Source organism: Scyliorhinus torazame, chromosome 8 (assembly GCF_047496885.1).
Source record: "Scyliorhinus torazame isolate Kashiwa2021f chromosome 8, sScyTor2.1, whole genome shotgun sequence".
Lineage (NCBI taxonomy): Eukaryota > Metazoa > Chordata > Chondrichthyes > Carcharhiniformes > Scyliorhinidae > Scyliorhinus > Scyliorhinus torazame.
Genome location: NC_092714.1, coordinates 280,550,616 through 280,576,358, shown reverse-complemented (window position 1 = coordinate 280,576,358; position 25,743 = coordinate 280,550,616). Strand labels below are relative to the sequence as shown.

The window sequence follows — 25,743 nt, the reverse complement described above, 5'->3', positions numbered from 1 at the left end:
GCACTCATGTGTGCGGAACTTGGCTATAAGTTTCTGCTCGGCGATTCTGCGTTGTCGCGCGTCCTGTACTTCAAACAACCGCGCAACCTCAAACAAACCATTGTTTGCAGCAAACTACCCAGTCTTCAGAACAGTGACCACGACACCACACAACACTGCCATGGCAATCTCTGCAAGACGTGCCAGATCATCGACGTGGATACCACTATTACACGTGAGAACACCACCCACCAGGTACGCGGTACGTACTCGTGCGACTCGGCCAACGTTGTCTACCTCATACGCTGCAGGAAAGGATGTCCCGAAGCGTGGTACATTGGCGAGACCATGCAGATGCCGCGACAACGAATGAACGGACATCGCGCGACAATCACCAGGCAGGAATGTTCCCTTTCCAGTCGGGGAACACTTCAGCAGTCAAGGGCATTCAGCCTCTGATCTTCGGGTACACGTTCTCCAAGGCGGCCTTAAGGACGCGCGACAACGCAGAATCGCCGAGCAGAAACTTATAGCCAAGTTCCGCACACATGAGTGCGGTCTCAACCGGGACCTGGGATTCATGTTTTTTTTTCAAAAAAATATACTTTATTCATAAAATTTATCATAAGCATAACAGATCATTTCGAATTGTCTTGACTGTACATTTCCATCAGAGTTACACATTCCCTTGACTTTCTTCCATTCAATTTTGATACTATTATACACATATCACTCTTTACGTTTCAATTCCTTCTTAAATATTTACAATGTCATGTTTATTTTATTTTATACATTGGAGTGTTGGTGGCCCAGACCGAGGGGGGTTTACACTGTTACCTGCCCCTCGGTGTACATTTGCTGGTAAGACCTTACACAGTGGTCTTTCCCCATTGAGCCTTGGTGCCGGGTACCCCAAGCTGGAGTGCGTCCCTCAGCACGTAGTCCTGGACCTTGGAATGTGCCCATCTGCAACACTCGGTCAAGGACAATTCTTTGCACTGGAAGATCAGCAAGTTTCGGGCAGACCAAAGAACGTCTTTCACCGAGTTGATGACCTTCCAGCAGCAGTTGATATTTGTCTCGGTGTGTGTCCCTGGAAACAGTCCGTAGAGCACAGAGTCCCGTGTCACAGAGCTGCTCGGGATAAACCTTGACAAATACCACTGCATCTCTCTCCAGACCTTCTTTGCAAAGGCACAAGGAGGTGGGTGACTGTCTCATTTCCCCCACAGCCACTCCGAGGGCAGCGTGCATTGGCGCAGAGCCTTCGGGTGTGCATGAAGAATCTGACAGGGAGGGCCCTTCTCACCACCAGCCAAGCTAGGTCTTGGTGCTTGTTTGAAAGTTCTGGTGATGAGGCGTTCTGCCAGATGACTCTGGCAGTCTGCTCAGGGAACCGTCCAACGTCCTCCACGGTCTCCTTTTCCCCGAGGGCCTCGAGGACATTACGTGCTGACCACTGCTTCATTGCCTTGTGGTCAAAGGTGTTTTCCTTCAAAAAAATTTCCACGAAGGACAGGTGATACGGCACGGTCCAACTACTTGGAGCGTTCCGCGGCAATGAGGCCAGGCCCATCCTTCGTAACACCGGGGACAGGTAGAACCTCAGTATGTAGTGACACTTGGTGTTTGCATACTGGCGGTCCACGCACAGCTTGATGCAGCTGGACACAGAGGTGGCCAACAGGATGAGGGAGGTGTTGGGTACGTTCTGCCCTCCCTTCTCCAGAGGTTTGTACATGGTGTCCCTTCGGACACGGTCCATCTTGGATCTCCAGATAAATTTGAAGATGGCCCGGGTGACTGCTGTGGCGTAGGGTCGGGTAATGGGCCAGACCTGCGCCTGGGATTCATGTTGCATTACATTCACCCCCCACCATCTGGCCTGGGCTTGTGAAATCCTACCAACTGTCCTGGCTTGAGACAATTCATACCTCTTTAACCTGGGTTACCCCATCTCTGGATCTGTAAAGATTTAATCACCTGCTAATGCTCGCATTCCAAGCATTGTTTGGCATCTTTGAATTTGTCTATATATATATGTTTCTGGAACAGACCTCTTCATTCACCTGAGGAAGGAGCAGCGCTCCGAAAGCTAGTGATATCAAAGCAAACCTGTTGGACTTTAACCTGGTGTTGTAAAACTTCTTACTGTCAATAGTTAGAGTAAAGGCCTCCCTCAGCCCCTCCCACTCGCAGTCACTCAGCTGACAGTCCGAAAACACGAGGAGAGGAGATCCTGCCATGTGAACCAGCAAGTTGCAGTGACCAGCACATCGACACCTACAGCCGCTGTCCTGATGTCCAAGTAATGCAACAAGAGGTTGAATTGAAACTCCTCTGAGGTAAAGTGTGAACTTGGTCCAGTGTGTCCGGTAATTTATGTCCAGGTCTGAATGTTTCCCAGTCTGTAAGATACAGCGGCTTTCCCCTGGCCGTATATTTCACTCACATTCCCTGCAAGTTTATGTAACCGCTGGTGAATTGGGCAAGTTTTCAGAATGCAACAAAACTGGGCACTTGCCTCCCTTGCCATTAAATAAGCAGCATAAAGATTCCCACCGTCTCCCAACTTACATCTGTTATTGCCTTCTTCGCTTTGTCCTCTGCATTCCGACATTCCTGAACTGCGTCTTCCACCTCGGTGCTCAGCGAATTAATGTCATTCTCCAGCTTCTTTTTCTGATTAATGAGACCAGTATTCTGGACAAAAGCAAAATAAGAGATTATTGGACCCGGTCCACCTGCAGCTGGATCCTCATTGTTTACAAGTGGTGCCTCTGCTCTACCTGTGAATGCAGCAGGTTCACACGCTCAACGGCTTCCAGTAATTCCTGCTCGGCGAGTTTGCGGCCTCTCTCAGACTGTTCTAGAACAGCTCGCAGCTCCTCTAACTCCGCCACCAGCAGGTTGCTGTGTCGCTCTGAAGCCGCAATCTGCTCCTTGTAATCATCGTTTTGTCGAATTGTTTCATCAAGTTCCAGTTGAATGTCCTGCACAAATTGCATTTTATTTTAGTGTCACTAATTTTCAAGAATTCCTCGATTGAGCATTTTAAATAACACCTTCTGAATTATTCTGCATACATCAGAGTTAGATCCAAAGTTAGTTATTCAGTCTCATTCAATCCTGTGGAATTGCTTTTAAAGTTGTATCTTATTATTAATAATAATAATAATAATAGTCTTTATTATTGTCACAAGTAGGCTTACATTAACACTGTAATGAAGTTACTGTGAAAATCCCCTAGTCACCACACTCCGGCGCCTGTTCGGGTACACGGAGGGAGAATTCAGAATGTCCAATTCACCTAACAGCACGTCTTTCGGGACTTGTGGGAGGAAACCGGAGGAAGCCCACACAGACACGGGGAGAACATGTGTGGTAGTCACCACTGTTTGTATAATAGTTGTATTAGAGGTAAGAACATAAGAACTAGGAGCAGGAGTAGGCCATCTGGCCCCTCGAGCCTGCTCCGCCATTTAATGAGATCATGGCTGATCTTTGTGGACTCAGTTCCACTTTCCGGCCCGAACACCATATCCCCGAATCCCTTTATTCTTTAGAAAGGCATCTATCTTTTTCTTAAAAACGTTTAAAGAAGGAGCCTCAACTGCTTCACTGGGCAAGGAATTCCAGAGATTCACAACCCTTTGGGTGAAGAAGTTCCTCCTAAACTCAGTCCTAAATCTACTTCCCCTTATTTTGAGGCTATGCCCCCTAGTTCTGCTTTCCCCGACCAGTGGAAACAACCTGCCCGCATCTATCCTATCTATTCCCTTCATAATTTTATATGTCTCAGTAAGATCCCCCCGCATCCTTCTAAACTCCAATGAGTACAGTCCCAGTCTACTCAACCTCTCGTCATAATCTAATCCCCTCAATTCTGGGATCAACCTAGTGAATCTCCTCTGCACCCCCTCCAGTGCCAATATGTCCTTTCTCTGGTAAGGAGACCAAAACTGGTAATACGGTAAGGCTCCTGTACTACAGGTACAGGGGTAGATCCCTGCCTGCTGGCTCCGCCCAGTAGGCGGAGTATAATTGTGTGTCCCATTCTGGTAGCAGCTGCAGGAGGCCACACATCTCTGCTTAATAAAGCCTCGATTACTCTCTACTCTCATCTCATCGTAATTGATAGTGCATCAATTTATTAAGCAGAGATATGACAGCGATGGAACTTCGTATCAAGCCTGATCGCCTACAGCTGCACCCTCAAGCAGCCAACGCCACATCGCCACACCAGCCGCAACTCGCCTCCATCACGCTCGCCCAGTCCCGGCCGCACAACCTCGCAACCGCGACGATGACGGTGAAAATCGATGGGCACAAGACTTCTTGCCTTCTTGACTCCGGGAGCACGGAAAGCTTCATCCACCCCGATACGGTAAGGTGCTGCTCCCTCGCGGTACACCCAGTTAACCAGAGAATCTCCCTGGCCTCCGGATCCCACTCAGTGGAAATCCGGGGGTACTGCATCACCACTCTCACTGTCCAGGGCGTGGAGTTCAGCAATTTCCGGCTCTACGTCCTCCCCAACCTCTGCGCTGCCCTGTTACTCGGCCTGGACTTCCAGTACAACCTCCAAAGCTTAACTCTAAAATTCGGCGGGCCCCTACCACCCCTCACCGTATGCGGCCTCACGACCCTTAAGGTCGACCCACCTTCCCTGTTTGCAAACCTCACCCCGGATTGCAAACCCGTCGCCACCAGGCGCAGACGGTACAGCGCCCAGGACAGGACCTTCATCAGGTCTGAGGTCCAGCGGCTGCTGCGGCAAGGGGTCATTGAGGCCAGCAACAGCCCCTGGAGAGCCCAAGTGGTAGTGGTCAAAACTGGGGAGAAAAACAGGATGGTCATTGACTACAGTCAGACCATCAATCGGTACACGCAGCTCGACGCATACCCCCTCCCACGCATACCTGATATGGTCAATCAGATTGCACAGTACCGGGTCTTTTCCACAGTGGACCTGAAATCTGCCTCCCACCAGCTCCCCATCCGCAAGGCGGATCGCCAATACACTGCGTTCGAAGCAGACGGCCGCCTTTACCACTTCCTTAGGGTTCCCTTCGGCGTCACTAACGGGGTCTTGGTCTTCCAACGTGAGATGGACCGAATGGTTGACCGGTACGGGCTGCGGGCCACCTTCCCGTACCTAGATAACGTCACCATCTGCGGCCACGACCAGTAGGACCACGGCGCTAACCGTTTCAAATTTCTCCACACCGCCAAACTCCTGAACCTCATGTACAATAAGGAGAAATGCGTGTTCCGCATCAACCGCTTTGCCATCCTTGGCTATGTTGTGGAAAATGGAGTTCTAGGGCCCGACCCCGACCGCATGCGCCCCCTCCTGGAACCCCCCCTCCCCCACTGTCCCAAGGCCCTGAAACGATGCCTGGGGTTTTTCTCCTGTTATGCCCAGTGGGTCCCTAACTATGCGGACAAGGCCCGCCCACTCATCCACTCCACAGTTTTCCCCCTGGCGGCTGAGGCCCGCAGGCCTTCAACCGCATCGAGGTAGACATCGCGAAGGCCACGATGCACGCGGTCTAAGAAACCCTCCCTTTCAGGTCGAGAGCGATGCATTGGACGTGGCTCTGGCCGCCACCCTCAACCAGGCATGCAGGCCCGTGGCCTTCTTTTCCCGCACCCTTCATGCCTCTGATATTCGGCACTCCTCTGTCGAAAAGGAGGCCCAGGCCATCGTTGAAGCTGTGCGGCATTGGAGGCATTACCTGGCCGGCAGGAGATTCACTCTCCTCACTGACCAACGGTCGGTTGCCTTCATGTTTAATAACACACAGGGGGGGGCAAGATCAAAAATGATATAATCTTGAGGTGGAGGATTGAGCTCTCCACCTACAATTACGAGACTTTGTATCGCCCCGGGAAGCTCAACGAGCCCCCTGATACCCTATCCCGAGGTACATGTGTCAGCACACAAATGGACCGACTCCGGGCCCTACACGATGGTCTCTGTCACCCAGGGGTCACCCGGTTTGTCCACTTCATAAAGGCACGCAACCTGCCCTACTCCATTGAGGAGGTCAGGGCTGTCACCAGAGACTGCCAGGCCTGCGCGGAGTGCAAACCGCACTTCTACCGGCCAGATCGAGCGCACCTGGTGAAGGCCTCCCGCCTCTTTGAGCGCCTCAGCATGGACTTCAAAGGGCCCCTCCCCTCCACCGACTGAAACACAGACTTCCTGAACGTGGTCGATGAGTATTCCCGATTCCCCTTCGCCATCCCATGCCCCGATATGACGTCTGCCACGGTCATTAAAGCCCTCAACAGCATCTTCGCCCTGTTTGGTTTCCCCGTTTACGTCCACAGCGACTGGGGATCCTCCTTTATGAGCGATGAGCTGCGCCAGTTCCTGCTCAGCAAGGGCATTGCCTCGAGCAGGACGACCAGTTACAACCCCCGGGGAAACGGGCATGTGGAGAGAACGGGACGGTCTGGAAGGCCGTCCTGCTGGCCCTACGGTCTAAACATCTCCCGGTCTCCCGCTGGCAGGAGGTCCTCCCCGACGCCTTCCACTCCATTCGATCACTACTCTGCACTGCGACTAATGAAACCCCCCATGAACGTCTCCTTGTCTTCCCCAGGAAGTCCACCTCTGGGGTTTCGCCCCCAATGTGGCTGACAGCTCCAGGACCCGTCCTCCTACGCAAACACGTGCGGATCCACAAGGCGGACCCGTTGGTCGAAAGGGTACAACTGCTGCATGCAAACCCGCAGTACGCCTACGTGGCGTACCCCAACAGCCGCCAGGACACAGTCTCCCTCCGGGACCTGGCACCAGCTGGATCCCCACCCACGGTCCACCACCCAACAACCCCTCTTCCGATTGCCCCTGCGCCAACCACCCTCCCCCCAGCGCACTTCACTACAGCCCCCGCCCCAGGACGATCTGTCCTCCCACTGGTTCCACCCGGGGACGAAGATGAGGAAAACACGCTCTCGGAGTGACAGGCAACCAAGTCGGTGCCCGCATCACCACCGGGACCGAGGCGCTCACAGCGGAGGATCAAGGCACCCGACCAGCTGAATTTGTAAATTTTCACCAGACTGTAAACTTTAAATTCTCCCAAACCTGTAAAAAAAATTGCACCGCCCCCCCCAGCTGGACTCTTTTTTAACAGGGGGTGAATGTGGTAGTCACCACTGTTTGTATAATAGTTGTATTAGAGGTAATACTGTAAGGCTTCTGTAGTACAGGTACAGGGGTAGATCCCTGCCTGCTGGCTCCGCCCAGTAGGCGGAGCATAAATGTGTGTGCACACCGAGCTGCTCCCATTCTGGTAGCAGCTGCGGGAGGCCACACATCTCTGCTTAATAAAGCCTTGATTACTCTCTACGCTCGTCTCGTGTTAATTGATAGTGCATCACCATGCAGACTCAGCACAGACGGTGACCAAAGCCGGGAATCGAACCTGGGACTCTGGCGCTGTGAAGCGACAGTGCTAACCACTGTGCTACCGTGCCGCCTTGATCTCTTGCTGTCCACAGTCACTGGCCTCGACTCACCTTGTACTGGGCCTGGAGGCTCCGCAGCAACTTCTGTGATTCCACCGCCTGTCTGTTGGCGTGATTCAGCTGCAGTTCCATCTCATTCAGATCTCCCTCCATTTTCTTCTTCAGCCGAATAGCTTCATTTCTGGCCTTTGCCTCCGAATCCAGTGTTGCCTGCATCAGTTCCATGGTTCGCTGGTGGTTATGCCTGAAACAAGCATGGCAGATTTAAAATAAATAAAAAGTTGTTTATATAAAAACAAATTACTGCGGATGCTGGAATCTAAAACCAAAAGAGAAAATGCTGGAAAATCTCAGCAGCTCTGGTAGCATCTGTAGGGAGAAAAGAGCGAACGTTTCGAGTCCAGATGACCCTTTGTCACAGCTAAAAGGCATAGCAAGTGGGAAATATTTAATATTTAAGTGGTCCATATTTATGAACTCAGCGACCAACTTAAATGAGTATGCCACCACCGTCACAGACTTCATCAGCAAATGTGTGGACGACTGCGTGCCAAAGAAAGCGGTACGTACGTTCCCCAACCGGAAACCATGGCTCAATCGCGAGATTGACTCCCTACTGAAGGACAGATCTGAGGCGTTCAAGGCAGACGACCTTGACCTATACAAGAAATCCAGGTACGACCTCCGCAAAGCCATCAGAGATGCCAAGAGAGAATATCAAACCAAGCTAGAGTCACAGACAGACTCTCGGCGGTTGTGGCAAGGACTAAACAACATAACGGGCTACAAAGTGAAGCCGAACAGTATCTCCGGCAGCAGCGCACCCCTCCCCGATGAACTCAATGCATTCTATGCTCGGTTCGAGCAGGTAACCAACAATCCGCTGGCGAGTGCCCCAGCAGCCCATAACTCACCCATACCCACCATCACAGCTTCCGAAGTCAGATTGGCCTTCCGGAAAGTGAACCCTCGGAAGGCGACGGGACAGGACGGGACCCCTGGTTGTGCACTCAGAGCCTGCACGGACCAGCTGGCAGAGGTATTCGCGGACATCTTTAACCTGTCCCTACTCCACTCCGAGGTCCCCACCTGCTTCAAGAAGATCACCATCCTACCGGTGCCAAAGAAGAACCAGGCAACGTGCCTCAATGACTACCGACCAGTGGCCCTGACTTCAGTCATAATGAAGTGCTTCGAGAGGTTGATCATGAAGCGCATCACCTCCATACTCCCAGAACGCCTTGATCCACTGCAATTCGCATACCGCTGCAACCGGTCCACATCAGACACCATTTCTCATCCCTAGAGCATCTCGAAAACAAGGACTCCTACATTAGACTCTTATTTATTGACTACAGCTCCGCCTTCAACACGACAATCCCAGCCAAGCTCATATCAAAGCTCCAAAACCTAGGACTTGGCTCCCCACTCTGCAACTGGATCCTCGATTTTCTGACCAACAGACCACAATCAGTAAGAATGAACAACAACACTTCCTCCACAATAGTCCTCAGCACCGGCGCCCCGCAAGGCTGCGTACTTAGCCCCCTACTCTACTCCCTGTACACACACGACTGCGTGGCAAAACTTGGTTCCAACTCCACCTACAAGTTTGCTGACGATACGACCATAGTGGGCCGGATCTCGAATAACGATGAGTCCGAATACAGAAGGGAGATAGAGAACCTAGTGGAGTGGTGTAGCGACAACAATCTCTCCCTCAATGCCAGCAAAACTAAAGAGCTGGTCATTGACTTCAGGAAGCAACGTACTGTACACACCCCTGTCAGCATCAACGGGGCCGGGGTGGAGATGGTTAGCAGTTTCAAATTCCTAGGGGTGCACATCACCAAAAATCTGTCCTGGTCCACCCACGCCGACACTACCACCAAGAAAGCACAACAGCGCCTATACTTCCTCAGGAAACTAAGGAAATTCGGCATGTCCACATTGACTCTTACCAACTTTTACAGATGCACCATAGAAAGCATCCTATCAGGCTGCATCACAGCCTGGTATGGCAACTGCTCGGCCCAGGACCGCAAGAAACTTGAGAGAGTCGTGAACACCGCCCAGTCCATCACACGAACCTGCCTCCCATCCATTGACTCCATCTACACCTCCCGCTGCCTGGGGAAAGCGGGCAGTATAATCAAAGGCCCCTCCCACCCGGCTTACTCACTCTTCCAACTTCTTCCATCGGGCAGGAGATACAGAAGTCTGAGAACACGCACAAACAGACTCAAAAACAGCTTCTTCCCCACTGTCACCAGACTCCTAAATGACTCTCTTATGGACTGAGTTCATTAACACTACACCCTGTATGCTTCACCCGATGACAATGCTTATGTAGTTACATTGTGTACCTTGTGTTGCCCTATTATGTATTTTCTTTTCTTCCCATGTACTTAATGATCTTTTGAGCTGCTCACAGAAAAATACTTTTCACTGTACCTCGTGACAATAAACAAATCCAATCCAATCCAAATATTTATAATGTGGGGTGAGGGAATGAAAGATGAGTCATAGCCAGAGAAACCAAGGGAAGAGAGTTCTAATGGCAGTCCCCCAAGAGAATAAGAGGTGTGAAAGGCCAAACAGCAGAGAAACTAAAATCAGAAATCAGAGGGTAAACTGTGACAGATGTGGGGGGGGGGGGGGGGGGGAGGGAAGCAAAGGGGAGAAAGGCAAGGAGAGGGGGGATAAGATGGGGGGAGGGAATATATATAAAGAAAGACAAGAAAGAAATAAACAGTTAAGATGAAATGGGATGAAAACAAAAGGTGGAGGTGGGGTAGAGCGAATCATCTGAATGAGCTCAGATGAATTTGATGTTGAGACCGGAAGGTTGTAGCGTGCCTACCCGGAAGATAAAAGGTGTTTATCTCAGCTTTTTAACGTTCGGTGATTTGTGGAGCAAACACTGCGCTAATTTGCAGAATCAATGCAGCAGTGAAAAGATTCACAGTCATCGGAGGGAAATTGGTGATTACTTTCCCGATTCATCTGGATTGTGCCCAGGGTCTTCGCTGCTCACCTTTACTGCCCGACATTGATGCCACTCCGTCAGGTGAGCCTGATGTCAAAGGTCAGAAACGATGGAGGGTGTCCTCTGTGTCTGCACGAGGACTGTGCTGGTCACTCCCACTAATACCGTCACAAACAGATCCATCCACAGCAGGGAAATTGGTGAGGATGAGGTCAAATATATTTTACCCTTTTCATTAATATTCTCACCAATTTACCACGAACCAAGTCTGGAATGTTTGGGCAGTTGGGTAAGTATTGCTGCTATCAAGCTACATTGAAATGGACATTGAAACACCCCCACCCCCACCCCACCCCCATCCCCGCCACCCCCGAGTATATTCTGCGGCCTTGCCGCAGCTGAAGAACAGCATGGACATGTTGCACAATTGATACTGACATGAAAGTTACTACAGGAGAGGTTTTTTAAATATTATCTTGGCTTGTGGACGTCACTGGCCAGCATTTGTTGCCCTTTCCTAATTGCCCTTGGCCAGGTGGAGGTGAGTCGCTGCAGTCCGTGTGGTGTAGGTACCCCCACAGTGCTGTTAGGGAGTGTGTGTCTGCATTTTGACAGCAACAGTGAAGGATCGGCGATATATTTCAAGTTAGGATGGTGAGTGACTTGGAGGGGAACCTCCAGCTGGTGGGGCTCCCAGGTTCTAGATGGTAAAGGTTCTGCCTAAGGAGCCTTGGTGAATGTTACAGATGCTACACACGGCTGCCACTGTGCATTGGTGGTGGAGGGAGGGAATGTTTAACGTGGTGGGTGGTGTACCAATCAAGCGGGGCTGCTTTGTCCTGGATGGTGTCGAGCTTCTTGAGTGTTGTTGGAGCTGCGCTCATCCAGACAAGTGGAGAGTATTCCATTACACTCCTGACTTGTGCCTTGTAGATGGTGGACAGGCTTTAGGAAGTCAGGGAATGAGTTACTCTCTGCAGGATTTGCAGCCTCTGACCTGATCTTGTAGCCATAGTATTTATATAAAACTGACCAATTTCATTTGCTGGTCAGTGGTAACCCCAGGATATTGAGAGGTGACTAACTGCTGGTGCATCAATATTCTGTACTGCGGCCAGCATGATGTCAGGACTGATGACCTTTGCGGTGTCCCCTGAACTCAGCTGTTCCTTGTCATGTGGCGTGACCAGAAAAGGTTGGACACATCTATCTGACAGGAACATAGAAAAGTTATGGTGCAGAAAGAGGCTATTCAGCCCACTTTCCTGCACCTGGTCGTAGCCATGCCAGTTCCAAAACTTTAAATGTAGATCCTGGTACCTATTAAGTGAGTTTAGTGTTTCAGCCTCAACCGCCAGCTTAGACGGTGCATTTCAGATACCCACCACTCGCTGGGTGAAAGGTTTTTCTTCACGACCAATCGAATCGCTCCGGCAATCACGTTAAGTCTGTGCCACCTGGTAATTAACCCGCAGCCTGGGGAAACCAGTTTTCTTCTCCACTCTATCCAGATCCCTCAAACCCCTCCATCACCTCTGTTCTAATGAAAACAACCCAAGCCTATCCAATCTCTCGTCATAGCTGTGATTTTCAATCCCTGGCAACATTCTTGTCAATCTCTCTCTTCACTCTCTCCAGAGCAATTATATATTTCTTATAATGTGGTGACCAGAACTGTCCACAAAACCTCAGTTGTGGCCTAGCCAGTGTGTTTTACAGTTCCATCATTACATCCCTGCTTTTGTATTCCATACCACAGCCAATAAAGAAGAGTGTTCTATCTGCTTTCTTCACCTCCTTATCCACCTCTCCTTAAGGGACCTGTGGACATGCATTCCAAGGTGTCTCACTTCCTCAACCCCTCTCAATATCTTCCCGTTTATTGAGCATTCCCTTGCTTTGTTTGTCCTCTTCGAACGCACTGCCTCACACTTTTCCAGATTGAACTCCATTTGCCACTTCTCTGCCCACCCAACCAAACCACTGACATTTCTGGAGTTGACAACTATCCTCTTCACTATCGACCACACGTCAATTATTGAGTCATCTGTGAATTTCCCAATCACACCTCCCACATTTAAGTCTAAATCATTAATCGGAGCCCTGTGGAACACCGTGGAAACTGCTTTCCATTCGCAAATCCAATCCATTAAACAATTACAATTTGTTTCCCGTCACTGAGCCAATTTTGGATCCAACCTGCCACCTCCCCCCATATCCCATGAGATCTCACTTTTCTGACCAGTCTGCCATGTGGGGCCTTGTCAAGTAACTTACTGAAATCCATGTAGATAACATCCACTGCACTACCCTCATCAATCCTCCTTGTTACTTCCTCAATAGTTAGACATGATCTTCCCCAAACAAAAGCATGCTGACCATCCCTGATCAATCTGTGCTTTTCTAAGTGAAATTTATCCTGCCTTTCAGAAATTGTTTCCAATAATTTGCCGATCACCGCAGTCAGACTGACCTGCCTATCGTTCCCTGGCCTCTCCCTCACACCCTTTTTAAATAATGGTACAACGTTGCAGACCTCCAATCCTCTGGGACCTCGCCTGTATCTAGTGAGGATTGCAAAATGATCCTCAGAGTATCTGCTATTTCTTCCCTGGTTTCCTTAGGGATACAATCTATCCGGCCCTGGTGATTTATCCCTGTTCAAGGATGCCAGTCCATCCAGTACTTCTGCCCCCAAATTCCCATCTCCTGCCAATCTAGTTTAAAACCTTCACAATGGTGCCCGCAAATCTCCCTGCAAGGATATTCGTCCCAATCCTGTTCAGGTGTAGACTGGCTTGTACAAGTCCCACCTTCCCCAGCACTGGTCCCACTGCCTCAGTAATCTGATGCCCTCTCTCCTAAACCAGCTTTCCAGCCACAGGTTTAATGGCTCAATTCTCCTGTTGCTGCACTAACTTGCACGTGGGTCTGGGAGCAATCCTGAGATTACTGCTTTTAAAGTCTTGCTTTTCAATCTCCTTCCTAGCTCCCTAAGGCTTTAGGAGACCTCATGCCCTTTCCTACCCAAGTCATTGGTGCCAGCGTGGACCATGCCCTCTAGCTGATCCCCCTCCCCCAGCAGAATGTCTTGCAGTCACTCCGTGGCATCCTTCACCCTGGAATTGCAGCATCTTGCAGTCCCATCTACAGACACAGTTTTCTCGGACTGCCTGCTAGTCACCCATTTCCTTTCTGCCTCCAGGTTCCTAAGCTACGGGTGTGACCACCCCTCTGAATGGAGTTCTCAGCCATGTGGATGTGCCATTGTGACTCCAATTCAAGCTCTGAAACCCAGACCTGCAGGTTCTGCAGTTGGGTGACATTTTCTGCACCTGTGACCGTGAACACCAGGAGTTGCAGCCACAACTTCCCACATACAAAAGACACGCATTCCACATGACGGAGCTGTCCTACCGTGACTCCAATTTACTTCCCTTACATTAACTCAATTTTAGATATGCAACTTTATTTTATCCCCCTCAACGTAACTGTATTTTCCTGTTGTTTACTTAAATGTCACTGTCCCTTTTTAAAAAATTAAAGAATGTGTTTTTCTCCTTTTCAGCTACTTGATGACTCTCCAACAGTAATTTTTCACCAACCAATGAGTGTGTGTTTCGCTTCTGATGTTACGTTTCAGGTGCTGCTGGATGCTTGTTTCAAGGTGGTCCTACAGTCCTCTCCCCTAGGTGCTGCTACCTTCCTGTCTCTCTCCTCTAGGTGCTGCTACCTTCCTGTCTCAGGGTCCTCCTCTCTCACTCTCCACTAGGTGCTGCTGGTGACTACCTGCCCCAGGGCCATCTGCTCGCATTCTTTTTGTTTATTCATTGAACTTGGGAGTCATTGGCTGGACCAACATTCGTTGCCCATCCCTAGTTGCCCCTGAAATGAGTGACTAGCTCGTCCATTTCAGAGAGCAGTTAAGAGTCAACCACATTGCCGTGGGTCTGGAGTCACACGTAGGTCAGACCAGGTAAAAGGGCATTGTGAGCCAGATCGGTTTTTACAATTAGCAACAATGGTTTCATGGTCATCATGAGACTTAATTCCAGATTCAAATTGAAATTTCACATCTGCCATGGTGGGATTTGAACCTGGGTCTTCTGGGATTACCGTGGCTCTCTGAATTACTAGTCCAGTGACAATAACATTGTGCCACTACTCCTCATTCACCTCTAGGTGGTGCTCACTGCCTGTCCCAGGGGTCCTCTGCTCACACCCACCTCTAGCATAATAACCTGACGTCTGCGAGGGCTGTTAGGCTCTGTCCTTGATAGAATTGAGATATTCATCTTTGACAAAGTGTCATCCAGATTCAAAATGTTAGCTCCCTTCTCTCTCCACAGATACTGTCAGAGCTGCTGAGATTGCCCAGGATTTTCTGTTTTTTTTTAGATATTCATGGAGTCTTTTCCTGTTTGAAACAAAGACTTTTGCATTGGTATGATACACATTCTCAATTTGCTGTTGTTGATTACGGCAGAGTTCAGTTCCCTGTGATCAGGAGTCAGTCAGGAAGAAGAAGGGAAGCTGGGGGAGCTCAACTAACAGGTGAATGTGTGGAATGAACGCTTAAATAGGAAGGGTTAATTATGTTCTGCAGGGGAGGGGAGGGGGGGAGGGGAGTACAGGGAAGGCAATTGTTTCTGAGTGAGGGAAAAGTAGACAATCCTGATTAAAATCTCCTGACATTTCACTGTTTTATCAATCTGCTTTCACTCTTAGGAGTTTCCGAAGCACAATGAAGAATAATATAGCTAGACGATCATTTAGCTCACCGTAACGTATCAATTTCCTCATCCTTTTCTGCCAGTTTCCGTTCAATTTCAGCCTTTATCTGTGAGAGTTCAAGTTGGATCCTCAGAGTTTTAGTTTCCTCATGTTCAAGGGCACCCTGGACAGAAAAGGAAATCCTGTTAATCAATAACCCAGTCAGCCCTGCCCAAATCAACACAACACAACACAACACAACACAACACAACGCAACACAACGCAACACAATGCAACACAATGCAACTCAACACAACGCAACTCAACTCAACTCAACACAACTCAACACAACTCAACACAACTCAACACAACGCAACACAACTCAACTCAACTCAACTCAAATCAACTCAACACAATTCAACACAACACAATTCAGCACAACACAACTCAACACAACTCAAATCAACTCAACACAACTCAAATCAACACAAGTCAACTCAACTCAACTCAAATCAACTCAAATCAACTCAACACAATTCAACACAACACAACTCAACACAACTCAAATCAACTCAACACAACTCAAATTATCTCAACACAACACAACACAATGGAACACAACGCAATAAAATTCAACTCAACTCAAATCAACTCAACACAATTCAACACAACACAACTCAACACAACTCAAATCAACTCAACACAACTCAAATCAACACAAGTCAACTCAACTCAACTCAACTCAAATCAACTCAAATCAAGTCAAATCAACTCAAATCAACTCAACACAACTCAACACAACTCAAATCAACTCAACACAACTCAAATCAACTCAACACAACACAACACAATGCAACACAACGCAACTCAAGTCAAATCAACTCAACACAATTCAACACAACACAACTCAACACAACACAACACAACTCAACTCAACGCAACACAACGCAACACAACGCAACACAACTCAACACAACGCAACACAACTCAACACAACGCAACACAATGCAACACAACGCAACACAACGCAACACAACGCAACACAACTCAACAAAATTCAACTCAACTCAACACAACGCAACACAACGCAACACAACGCAACACAACGCAACACAACGCAACACAACTCAACACAATGCAACACAACTCAACTCAAATCAACTCAACACAATTCAACACAATTCAACACAACTCAACTCAAATCAACTCAACACAATTCAACACAATTCAACACAACACAATTCAACACAACACAATTCAACACAACACAACTCAACACAACTCAAATCAACTCAACACAACTCAAATCAACTCAACACAACTCAAATCAACACAACTCAACTCAACTCAACTCAAATCAACTCAAATCAACTCAACACAATTCAACACAACACAACTCAAATCAACTCAGCACAACTCAAATCAACTCAACACAACACAACGCAACACAATGCAACTCAACTCAACTCAAATCAACTCAACACAATTCAACACAACTCAACACAACTCAACACAACGCAACTCAACTCAACACAATTCAACTCAACTCAACACAACGCAACACAACGCAACACAACGCAACACAATGCAACACAATGCAACACAACACACCACAACGCAACACAACGCAACACAACTCAACACAACTCAACACAACTCAACTCAACTCAAATCAACTTAACACAATTCAACACAATTCAACACAATTCAACACAACTCAACACAACTCAACACAACTCAACACAACTCAACACAACTCAACACAAATCAACTCAACACAACTCAACACAATGCAACACAACTCAACTCAACTCAACTCAAATCAACTCAACACAACTCAACACAATGCAACACAACTCAACTCAACTCAAATCAACTCAACGCAATGCAACACAACTCAACTCAACTCAAATCAACTCAAATCAACTCAACACAATGCAACACAACTCAACTCAACTCAAAACAACACAACACACTCAACTGAACTCAAACTCAACACAACACAACCCAACACAACACAACACACTCAACTGAACTCAAACTCAACACAACTCAACTCAACACAACACAAATCAATTCAACACAACTCAACACAACTCAACTCAACACAACTCAACACAACACGAATCAAATCAACACAACTCGATTCAAATCAACTCAACACAATTCAACACAACACAACTCAACACAACACAACACAACTCAACTCAACGCAACACAACGCAACACAACGCAACACAACGCAACACAACGCAACACAACGCAACACAACTCAAATCAACTCAAATCAACTCAAATCAACTCAACACAATTCAACTCAACTCAACACAACGCAACACAACGCAACACAACGCAACACAACGCAACACAACGCAACACAACTCAACACAACGCAACACAACGCAACACAACTCAACTCAAATCAACTCAATTCAACACAATTCAACACAACTCAACTCAAATCAACTCAACACAATTCAACACAACACAACTCAACACAACTCAAATCAACTCAACACAACTCAAATCAACTCAACACAACTCAACTCAACTCAAATCAACTCAAATCAACTCAAATCAACTCAACATAATTCAACACAACACAACTCAAATCAACTCAACACAACTCAAATCAACTCAACACAACGCAACACAACACAACGCAACACAATGCAACTCAACTCAACTCAAATCAACTCAACACAATTCAACACAACTCAACACAACTCAACACAACTCAACACAACTCAACACAACGCAACACAACGCAACTCAACTCAACACAATTCAACTCAACTCAACACAACGCAACACAACGCAACACAATGCAACACAACGCAACACAACGCAACACAACTCAACACAACTCAACTCAACTCAAATCAACTCAACACAACTCAACACAAATCAACTCAACACAACTCAACACAATGCAACACAACTCAACTCAACTCAAATCAACTCAACACAACTCAACACAATGCAACACAACTCAACTCAACTCAAATCAACTCAACTCAACACAACTCAACACAATGCAACACAACTCAACTCAACTCAAATCAACTCAAATCAACTCAACACAATGCAACACAACTCAACTCAATTCAAAACAACACAACACACGCAACTGAACTCAAACTCAACACAACACAACCCAACACAACACAACACACTCAACTGAACTCAAACTCAACACAACTCAACTCAACACAACACAAATCAATTCAACACAACTCAACACAACTCAACTCAACACAACTCAACACAACTCAACACAACACAAATCAAATCAACACAACTCGATTCAAATCAACTCAACACAACTCAACACAACTCAACACAACACAAATCAAATACACACAACTCGATTCAAATCAACTCAACACAACTCAACACAACTCAACACAACTCAACACAACTCAACACAACTCAACACAACCCAACACAACCCAACACAACCCAACACAACTCAACACAACACAACACAACTCAACTCAACTCAAATCAACTCAAATCAACTCAACACAATGCAACACAACTCAACTCAACTCAAAACAACACAACACACTCAACTGAACTCAAACTCAACACAACACAACCCAACACAACACAACACACTCAACTCAACTCAAACTCAACACAACTCAACTCAACACAACACAAATCAATTCAACACAACTCAACACAACTCAACTCAACACAACTCAACACAACCCAACACAACTCAACACAATGCAACACAACTCAACTCAACTCAAATCAACTCAAATCAACTCAACACAATGCAACACAACTCAACACAACCCAACACAACCCAACACAACTCAACACAACTCAACCCAACACAACCCAACACAACTCAACACAACTCAACTTAACACAACTCAAAACAACACAACACACTCAACTGAACTCAAACTCAGCACAACACAACACAACACAACACAACACAACACCACTCAACACTACTCAACTCAACACAACACACTCAACTGAACTCAAACACAACTCAACTCAACTCAACTCAACACAACTCAACACAATTCAACGCAATTCAACACAATTCAACACAACTCAACTCAAAACAACACAACACACTCAACTGAACTCAAACTCAGCACAACACAACACAACCCAACACAACACACTCAACTGAACTCAAACTCAACACAACTCAACTCAACACAACACAAATCAATTCAGCACAACTCAACACAACTCAACACAACTCAACACAACTCACCTCAACACAACTCAACACAACACAAATCAAATCAACACAACTCGATTCAAATCAACTCAACACAACACAACTCAACACAACTCAACACAACACAACTCAACACAACCCAACACAACTCAACACAACTCATATCAATTCAACACAACTCAACACAACTCAACACAACAGAACTAATTTCAAATCAAATCAACTCAACACAACTCAACCTCAACACAACCCAACTCTACTCAAATCAACTCAACACAACACAACACAACTCAACACAACCCAACACAACACAACACAACTCAACTCAAATCAACTCAACACAACTCAACTCAACACAACACAACCCAACACAACACAATCCAACCCAACACAACACAACTCAACCCAACCCAACTCAACACAACACAACACAACCTAACACAACACAACTCAACCCAACACAACACAACCCAACTCAACACAACACAACACAACTCAACTCAACACAACCCACACAACTCAATGCAACTCAACAGAACTCAACACAACTCAACTCAACTCAAACTCAACTCAACTCAAACTCAACACAACCCAACACAACACAACTCAACCCAACTCAACCCAACTCAAATCAAGTCAACCCAACACAACTCAACACAACCCAACACAACATAACTCAAATCAACTCAACACAACTCAACTCAAACTCATCCCAACACAACTCAACACAACTCAACTCAACACAACTCAACTCAAATCAACTCAAATCAACTCAACACACCACAACACAACTCAACACAACTCAACACAACTCAACACAACACAACTCAACACAACTCAACTCAAATCAACACAACTCAACTCAACACAACTCACCTCAACTCACCTCAACTAACTCAACTCAACTCAACTCCTACTTCGTCCTGAAGCTCTCACTAGCTCCCCCTATAGTTCTACAGACTGAAATAATGTTTGGAAGCATGGTTGTTTCCAGTCAGTTTTTGCATGGTAAGTTGATTTAAATTAAATAACATTTCCACCACACATTGAGCTTCTTGCTGTTCTGGATTTAGAAATTGGTCTTCCTCAAATCTGAATAAACTAAGGAAGTGGAGGAACTTTCAGAGATTTCACACACAAATTATTTCCTACAAGTCACCCTGGAGTCTTTGGGTGAATGCTAGTTATCATTGAAAGAAAATCATAAATTATGGTCAGGAGCAAACTGCCTCCTTTTAACAAACACTTTGAGGTGACTGTCGGACGAACAATTGGCTCAGGGCAAGACCTCTGCCCCCATCTGGGAGGATATCCCGTCTCGGAGAGTTGTTGGTCAATCAAATGTCCGTAAATGTAGGGCTGAAGGGCCTGTTCCTGTTCCTGTGCTGTAATGCCCTTGACCTGGCGGCACCCCTAGGTGCAAAGACCACGACTGGGGTGAGGGGGGGGGGGTGATGTCTCTACTGCCAGGCCCCATGGGTGAAGGGCGTGGGACCACCATCGGAAGGGTGGGTGGAATAAGGGGAAAGGGGAGTAGAATAGGATTGGGCCTCTAACCTGCCCCATTCTGGTGAAATACAAGTGGGGATGGGGAGGAGGCTGTTACGTGACCAATAAATGGAGCTTTAAGGGTCACAGTTGGCCCAGGGGCAGTTGGGTCACCTCTCCCACCACTTCCGTGCCATCCAATCCTACACCCCCTCTCCACACCAGCACATCTCTGTGTTGGGTGTAGTGCTGGAATATTTCAGGCTTGGCAGATTTAGGAAGTATTTTCAGCACAGAAACATACCATTCAGCCCAACACATCCATGACCCAATCACCATATCCTCCAATCCTGTCTCCCTAACGTGTTTATCCGGCTTCCTCCTTAAATGTCTCAATACTATTCACTTCAACCGCTCCAGAGTTCGGAGGTTCCACATTCCCAACACTCTGCACACAACAAGGTTTCTCCTCAATTCCTGAGTGAATTTCGGAGTGACGACTGTCTTATATTGATGGTCCTTGATCTTTTCCACAAGTGGAAACATCTTCTCCGTGTCCACTCTATAAACCTTTCATACTTTGCAAAGTGCTTTTTATTGGGTGACCCTCGGCCTTCTCTATTCCTGACAAAGAACAAGCCGATAGTGAGGGAGCAGGGAGCTGGGAACGGGGAGCAGGGAGCTGGGAATGGGGAGCAGGGAGCTGGGAACGGGGAGCGGGGAGCTGGGAACGGGGAGCGGGGAGCTGGGAACGGGGAGCGGGGAGCTGGGAACGGGGAGCTGGGAACGGGGAGCGGGGAGCTGGGAACGGGGAGCTGGGAACGGGGAGCGGGGAGCTGGGAACGGGGAGCAGGGAGCTGGGAACAGGGAGCAGGGAGCTGGGAACGGGGAGCAGGGAGCTGGGAACGGGGAGCGGGGAGCTGGGAACGGGGAGCAGGGAGCTGGGAACGGGGAGCGGGGAGCTGGGAACGGGGAGCGGGGAGCTGGGAACAGGGAGCTGGGAACGAGGAGCAGGGAGCTGGGAACGGGGAGCGGGGAGCTGGGAACGGGGAGCAGGGAGCTGGGAACGGGGAGCGGGGAGCTGGGAACGGGGAGCAGGGAGCTGGGAACGGGGAGCGGGGAGCTGGGAACAGAGAGCTGGGAACGAGGAGCAGGGAGCTGGGAACGGGGAGCGGGGAGCTGGGAACGGGGAGCAGGGAGCTGGGAACGGGGAGCGGGGAGCTGGGAACAGGGAGCTGGGAACGGGGAGCAGGGAGCTGGGAATGGGGAGCAGGGATCAACTCAATTTAAAGTTATTCTCTTGTCAAATTTGTTTCTGGCCTTCTCTGGCTCGGCCAGCATTTACTGCCACAGTGCAGTGCCAACGGCCAAGGGGCAAGCGGGCCTTGCCCATGAAAAGAGAGTGAAGGAGGGGGTTTGAGGGTGGGGGAGTGCAGGGCTTGTACGTAGGGGCCTCTGGGTGGTTGGCGGGGTGATGGGTGGGGGTCCTGGAAGGGAAGGGGTGCTGTAAGGGGGCTTGGTGGTGCCTTAAGAGGGGACACTTCCTGGGACCCCATAGTGGGATGTGGGGTAGTGCCTATGTGTGTGAGGGGTTACACTGCCCATGCATGGGGGGTGTGGGGGATTCAGAAGCTCACTCAGAGATCGGGTCACCCTTTCAGAATGGTGGCCCGATCTCTCTGTTCAGCTCCTCAGTGAGAAACTCCCCGGGGTCCAAAACAGTGACTAAGTGACAGTGAATAGCGGCGGGGAACTTGCCAGCAGAGCCGGCGGGGATCTCCCTGAAAAACCCGCCACAACTTAACTGAGAAATTCTTTGGGAGAATCGGACCCCATGGCCGGGATTCTCCCCTACCCGGCGGGGCGGGGGGTCCCGGCGTAATCGAGTGGCGGGAACCACTCCGGCGTCGGGCCGCCCCAATGGTGCCGAATTCTCTGCACCTTTAGGGGCCAAGCCCTCACCTTGAAGGGCTAGGCCCGCGCCGGAGTGATTTGTGCCCCGCCGGCTGACGGGAAAGGCCTTTGGCGCCACACCAGCCGGCGGCGAAAGGACTTCGCCGGGCGACGCATGCGCGGGAGCATCAGCGGCCGCTCACGGCATCCTCGTACATGCGCAGTGGAGGGGGTCTCTTCCGCCTCCCCCATACTGAAGACCATGGCGAAGGCGGAAGAAAAAGAGTGCCCCCACGGCACAGGCCCGCCCGCGGATCGGTGGGCCCCGATCGTGGGCCAGGCCACTGTGGGGGCACCCCCCGGGGCCAGATCGCCCCCGCACCCCACCCAGGACCCCGGAGCCCGCCCGCGCCGCCTGCTCCCGCCGGTAAGGTAGGTGGTTCAATCCACGCCGGCTGGCGAGGGTTGACAGCGGCGGGACTTCGGCCCATCGCGGGCCGGAGAATCCCCGGGGATAGGCCCGCCGACCGGGAAGGCGCGATTCCCGCCCCCAATGAATCTCTGGTGGCGGAGAATTCGGGACACGGCGGGGGTGGGATTCATGCCAGCTCCCGGCAATTCTCCGACCCGGTGGGGGGGTCGGAGAATCGCGCCCCATGTCTCCATTTTCCAACAACGTAAAACTGGTTATAATGAGCAGAATAAACGTCTGAAGGACAGACACAAAGTCAGAATGAGCAGCATCTTCATGCTGAGGGCTTTCGTCAGCAGACTGTGCCCCACACAAGACGTGGGAGAACTGGCTGTGTTATTCTCACAACTGGTCAATATGTTTACTTGCTCCATGCTACTCTGAATGTCCATAGCTCTGTGATTTGGGGCTAGGGTGATCAAAAGTGATCTGTTTAAAACAGGTGCTCTGCTCATTTTCCTCATCTCATTCCGAGTAGGAATCTCCTATTTACAATTTCAAGTTCTCCAAGATCTTCATTCTTTCCCCACTCTAATCTCTATCCCTCTAATCGTCGCGTGGCCACCTTCAATATCTGCTTCACAATCGGGCAATCCAGCCGGGTCCTGATTGATGATAATCAATAACTCTTTCCTCTTCTCCCATCTTGAGAACTTCTTCATTGTTCAGTGTTTGCACTGAGTGCTGAATTTGGTGCTTTTTGAGTGCGATAGTGAGAGTTTGGTGACCGAGGGAGTGCTGAATTTGGTGCTTTTTGAGTGCGATAGTGAGAGTTTGGTGACCGAGGGAGTTAGGTGAGGAGGGAGTAAGGTGCTCCTTTCATTTTGTTTCCGACATTTCCGCAAAGAGTGCGAAGAGAGCCAGGAGTTTACAGGAAGTGTAGCTGACTGGGAGCAGAGTCGGAGGGCGGAGATCTAGTTAGTCCACACAGCAGCTATATTCTGTAAGGTAAGGGGGGATGGAGGCTAGGCCAGTTACATGCTCCTCCTGTAGGATGTGGGTGGTGAGGGATACCACCGGTGTCCCCACTGACTATACCTGCGGGAAGTGCACCCAAGTTCAGCTCCTCAAAGACCGTGTTAGGGAACTGGAGCTGAAGCTGGATGAACTTCGGATCATCCGGGAGGCAGAGGGGGTGATTGAGAAGAGTTACAGGGAGGTAACCACACCCAAGGTACAGGACAAGAATAGCTGGGTTACAGTCAGGGGGAAAAAAACAAACAGGCAGACAGTGCAGGGATCCCTCGTGGCCGTTCCCCTTCAAAACAAGTATACCGTTTTGGATGCTGTTGGGGGGGATGACCTACCGGGGGAAGGCCCTAGCGGCCAGGTCTCTGGCACTGAGTCTGGCTCTGGGGCTCAGAAGGGAAGGGGGGAGAATAGAAAAGCAATAGTTGTAGGAGATTCAATGGTTAGGGGAATAGATAGGAGATTCTGTGGTCGCGAGCGAGACTCCCGGAAGGTATGTTGCCTTCCGGGTGCCAGGGCCAGGGATGTCTCGGATCGTGTCTTCAGGATCCTTAAGGGGGAGGGGGAGCAGCCAGAAGTCGTGGTGCACATTGGTACCAACGACATAGGTAGGAAAAGGGGTGTGGAGGTAATAAACAAGTTTAGGGAGTTAGGCAGGAAGTTGAAAGCCAGGACAGACAGAGTTGTCATCTCTGGTTTGTTGCCGGTGCCACGTGATAGCGAGGCTAGGAATAGGGAGAGAGTGCAGTTGAACACATGGCTGCAGGAATGGTGTAGGAGGGAGGGCTTCAGGTATTTGGATAATTGGAGCGCATTCTGGGGAAGGTGGGACCTGTACAAGCAGGACGGGTTGCATCTGAACCAGAGGGGCACCAATATCCCAGGAGGGAGGTTTGCTAGTACTCTTCGGGAGGGTTTAAACTAATTTGGCAGGGGAATGGGAACCGGATTTGTAGTCCAGCAACTAAGGTAGCCGATATTCAGGACGCCAAAGCATGTAATGAGGCAGTGGGGAAGGGAACACTGACAAAGGAGAGTATTTGCAGGCACTGAGATGGGTTGAAGTGTGTATACTTCAACGCAAGAAGCATCAGGAATAAGGTGGGTGAACGTAAGGCATGGATCGGTACTTGGGACTACGATGTGGTGGCCATCACGGAAACGTGGATAGAAGAGGGGCAGAAATGGTTGTTGGAGGTCCCTGGTTATAGATGTTTCAATAAGATTAGGGAGGGTGGTAAAAGAGGTGGGGGGGTGGCATTATTAATTCGAGATAGTATAACAGCTGCAGAAAGGCAGTTCGAGGAGTATCACCCTATTGAGGTAGTATGGGTTGAAGTCAGAAATAGGAAAGGAGCAGTCACCTTGTTAGGAGTTTTCTATAGGCCCCCCAATAGTAGCAGAGATGTGGAGGAACAGATTGGGAAACAGATTTTGGAAAGGTGCAGAAGTCATAGGGTAGTAGTCATGGGCGACTTTAACTTCCCAAATATTGAGTGGAAACTCTTTAGATCAAATAGTTTGGATGGGGTGGTGTTTGTG

General features: G+C 48.9%; 1 protein-coding gene across 3 annotated transcripts in view; it reads right to left on the bottom strand.

Annotated features, from left to right (window-relative positions):
- Window positions 1-25,743, bottom strand: part of LOC140428683 (myosin-7-like) — a 324,346-nt gene that overhangs the window by 21,116 nt on the left and 277,487 nt on the right. For all 3 annotated transcript variants that reach the window (XM_072515412.1, XM_072515413.1, XM_072515414.1), the window contains 4 exons: window positions 15,235-15,350; window positions 7,516-7,708; window positions 2,769-2,972; window positions 2,557-2,682 (listed from right to left, as the gene is read on the bottom strand). In XM_072515412.1, coding sequence (XP_072371513.1) covers window positions 2,557-2,682; window positions 2,769-2,972; window positions 7,516-7,708; window positions 15,235-15,350 — 639 coding nt within the window. The remainder of the gene's footprint in view (window positions 1-2,556; window positions 2,683-2,768; window positions 2,973-7,515; window positions 7,709-15,234; window positions 15,351-25,743) is intronic.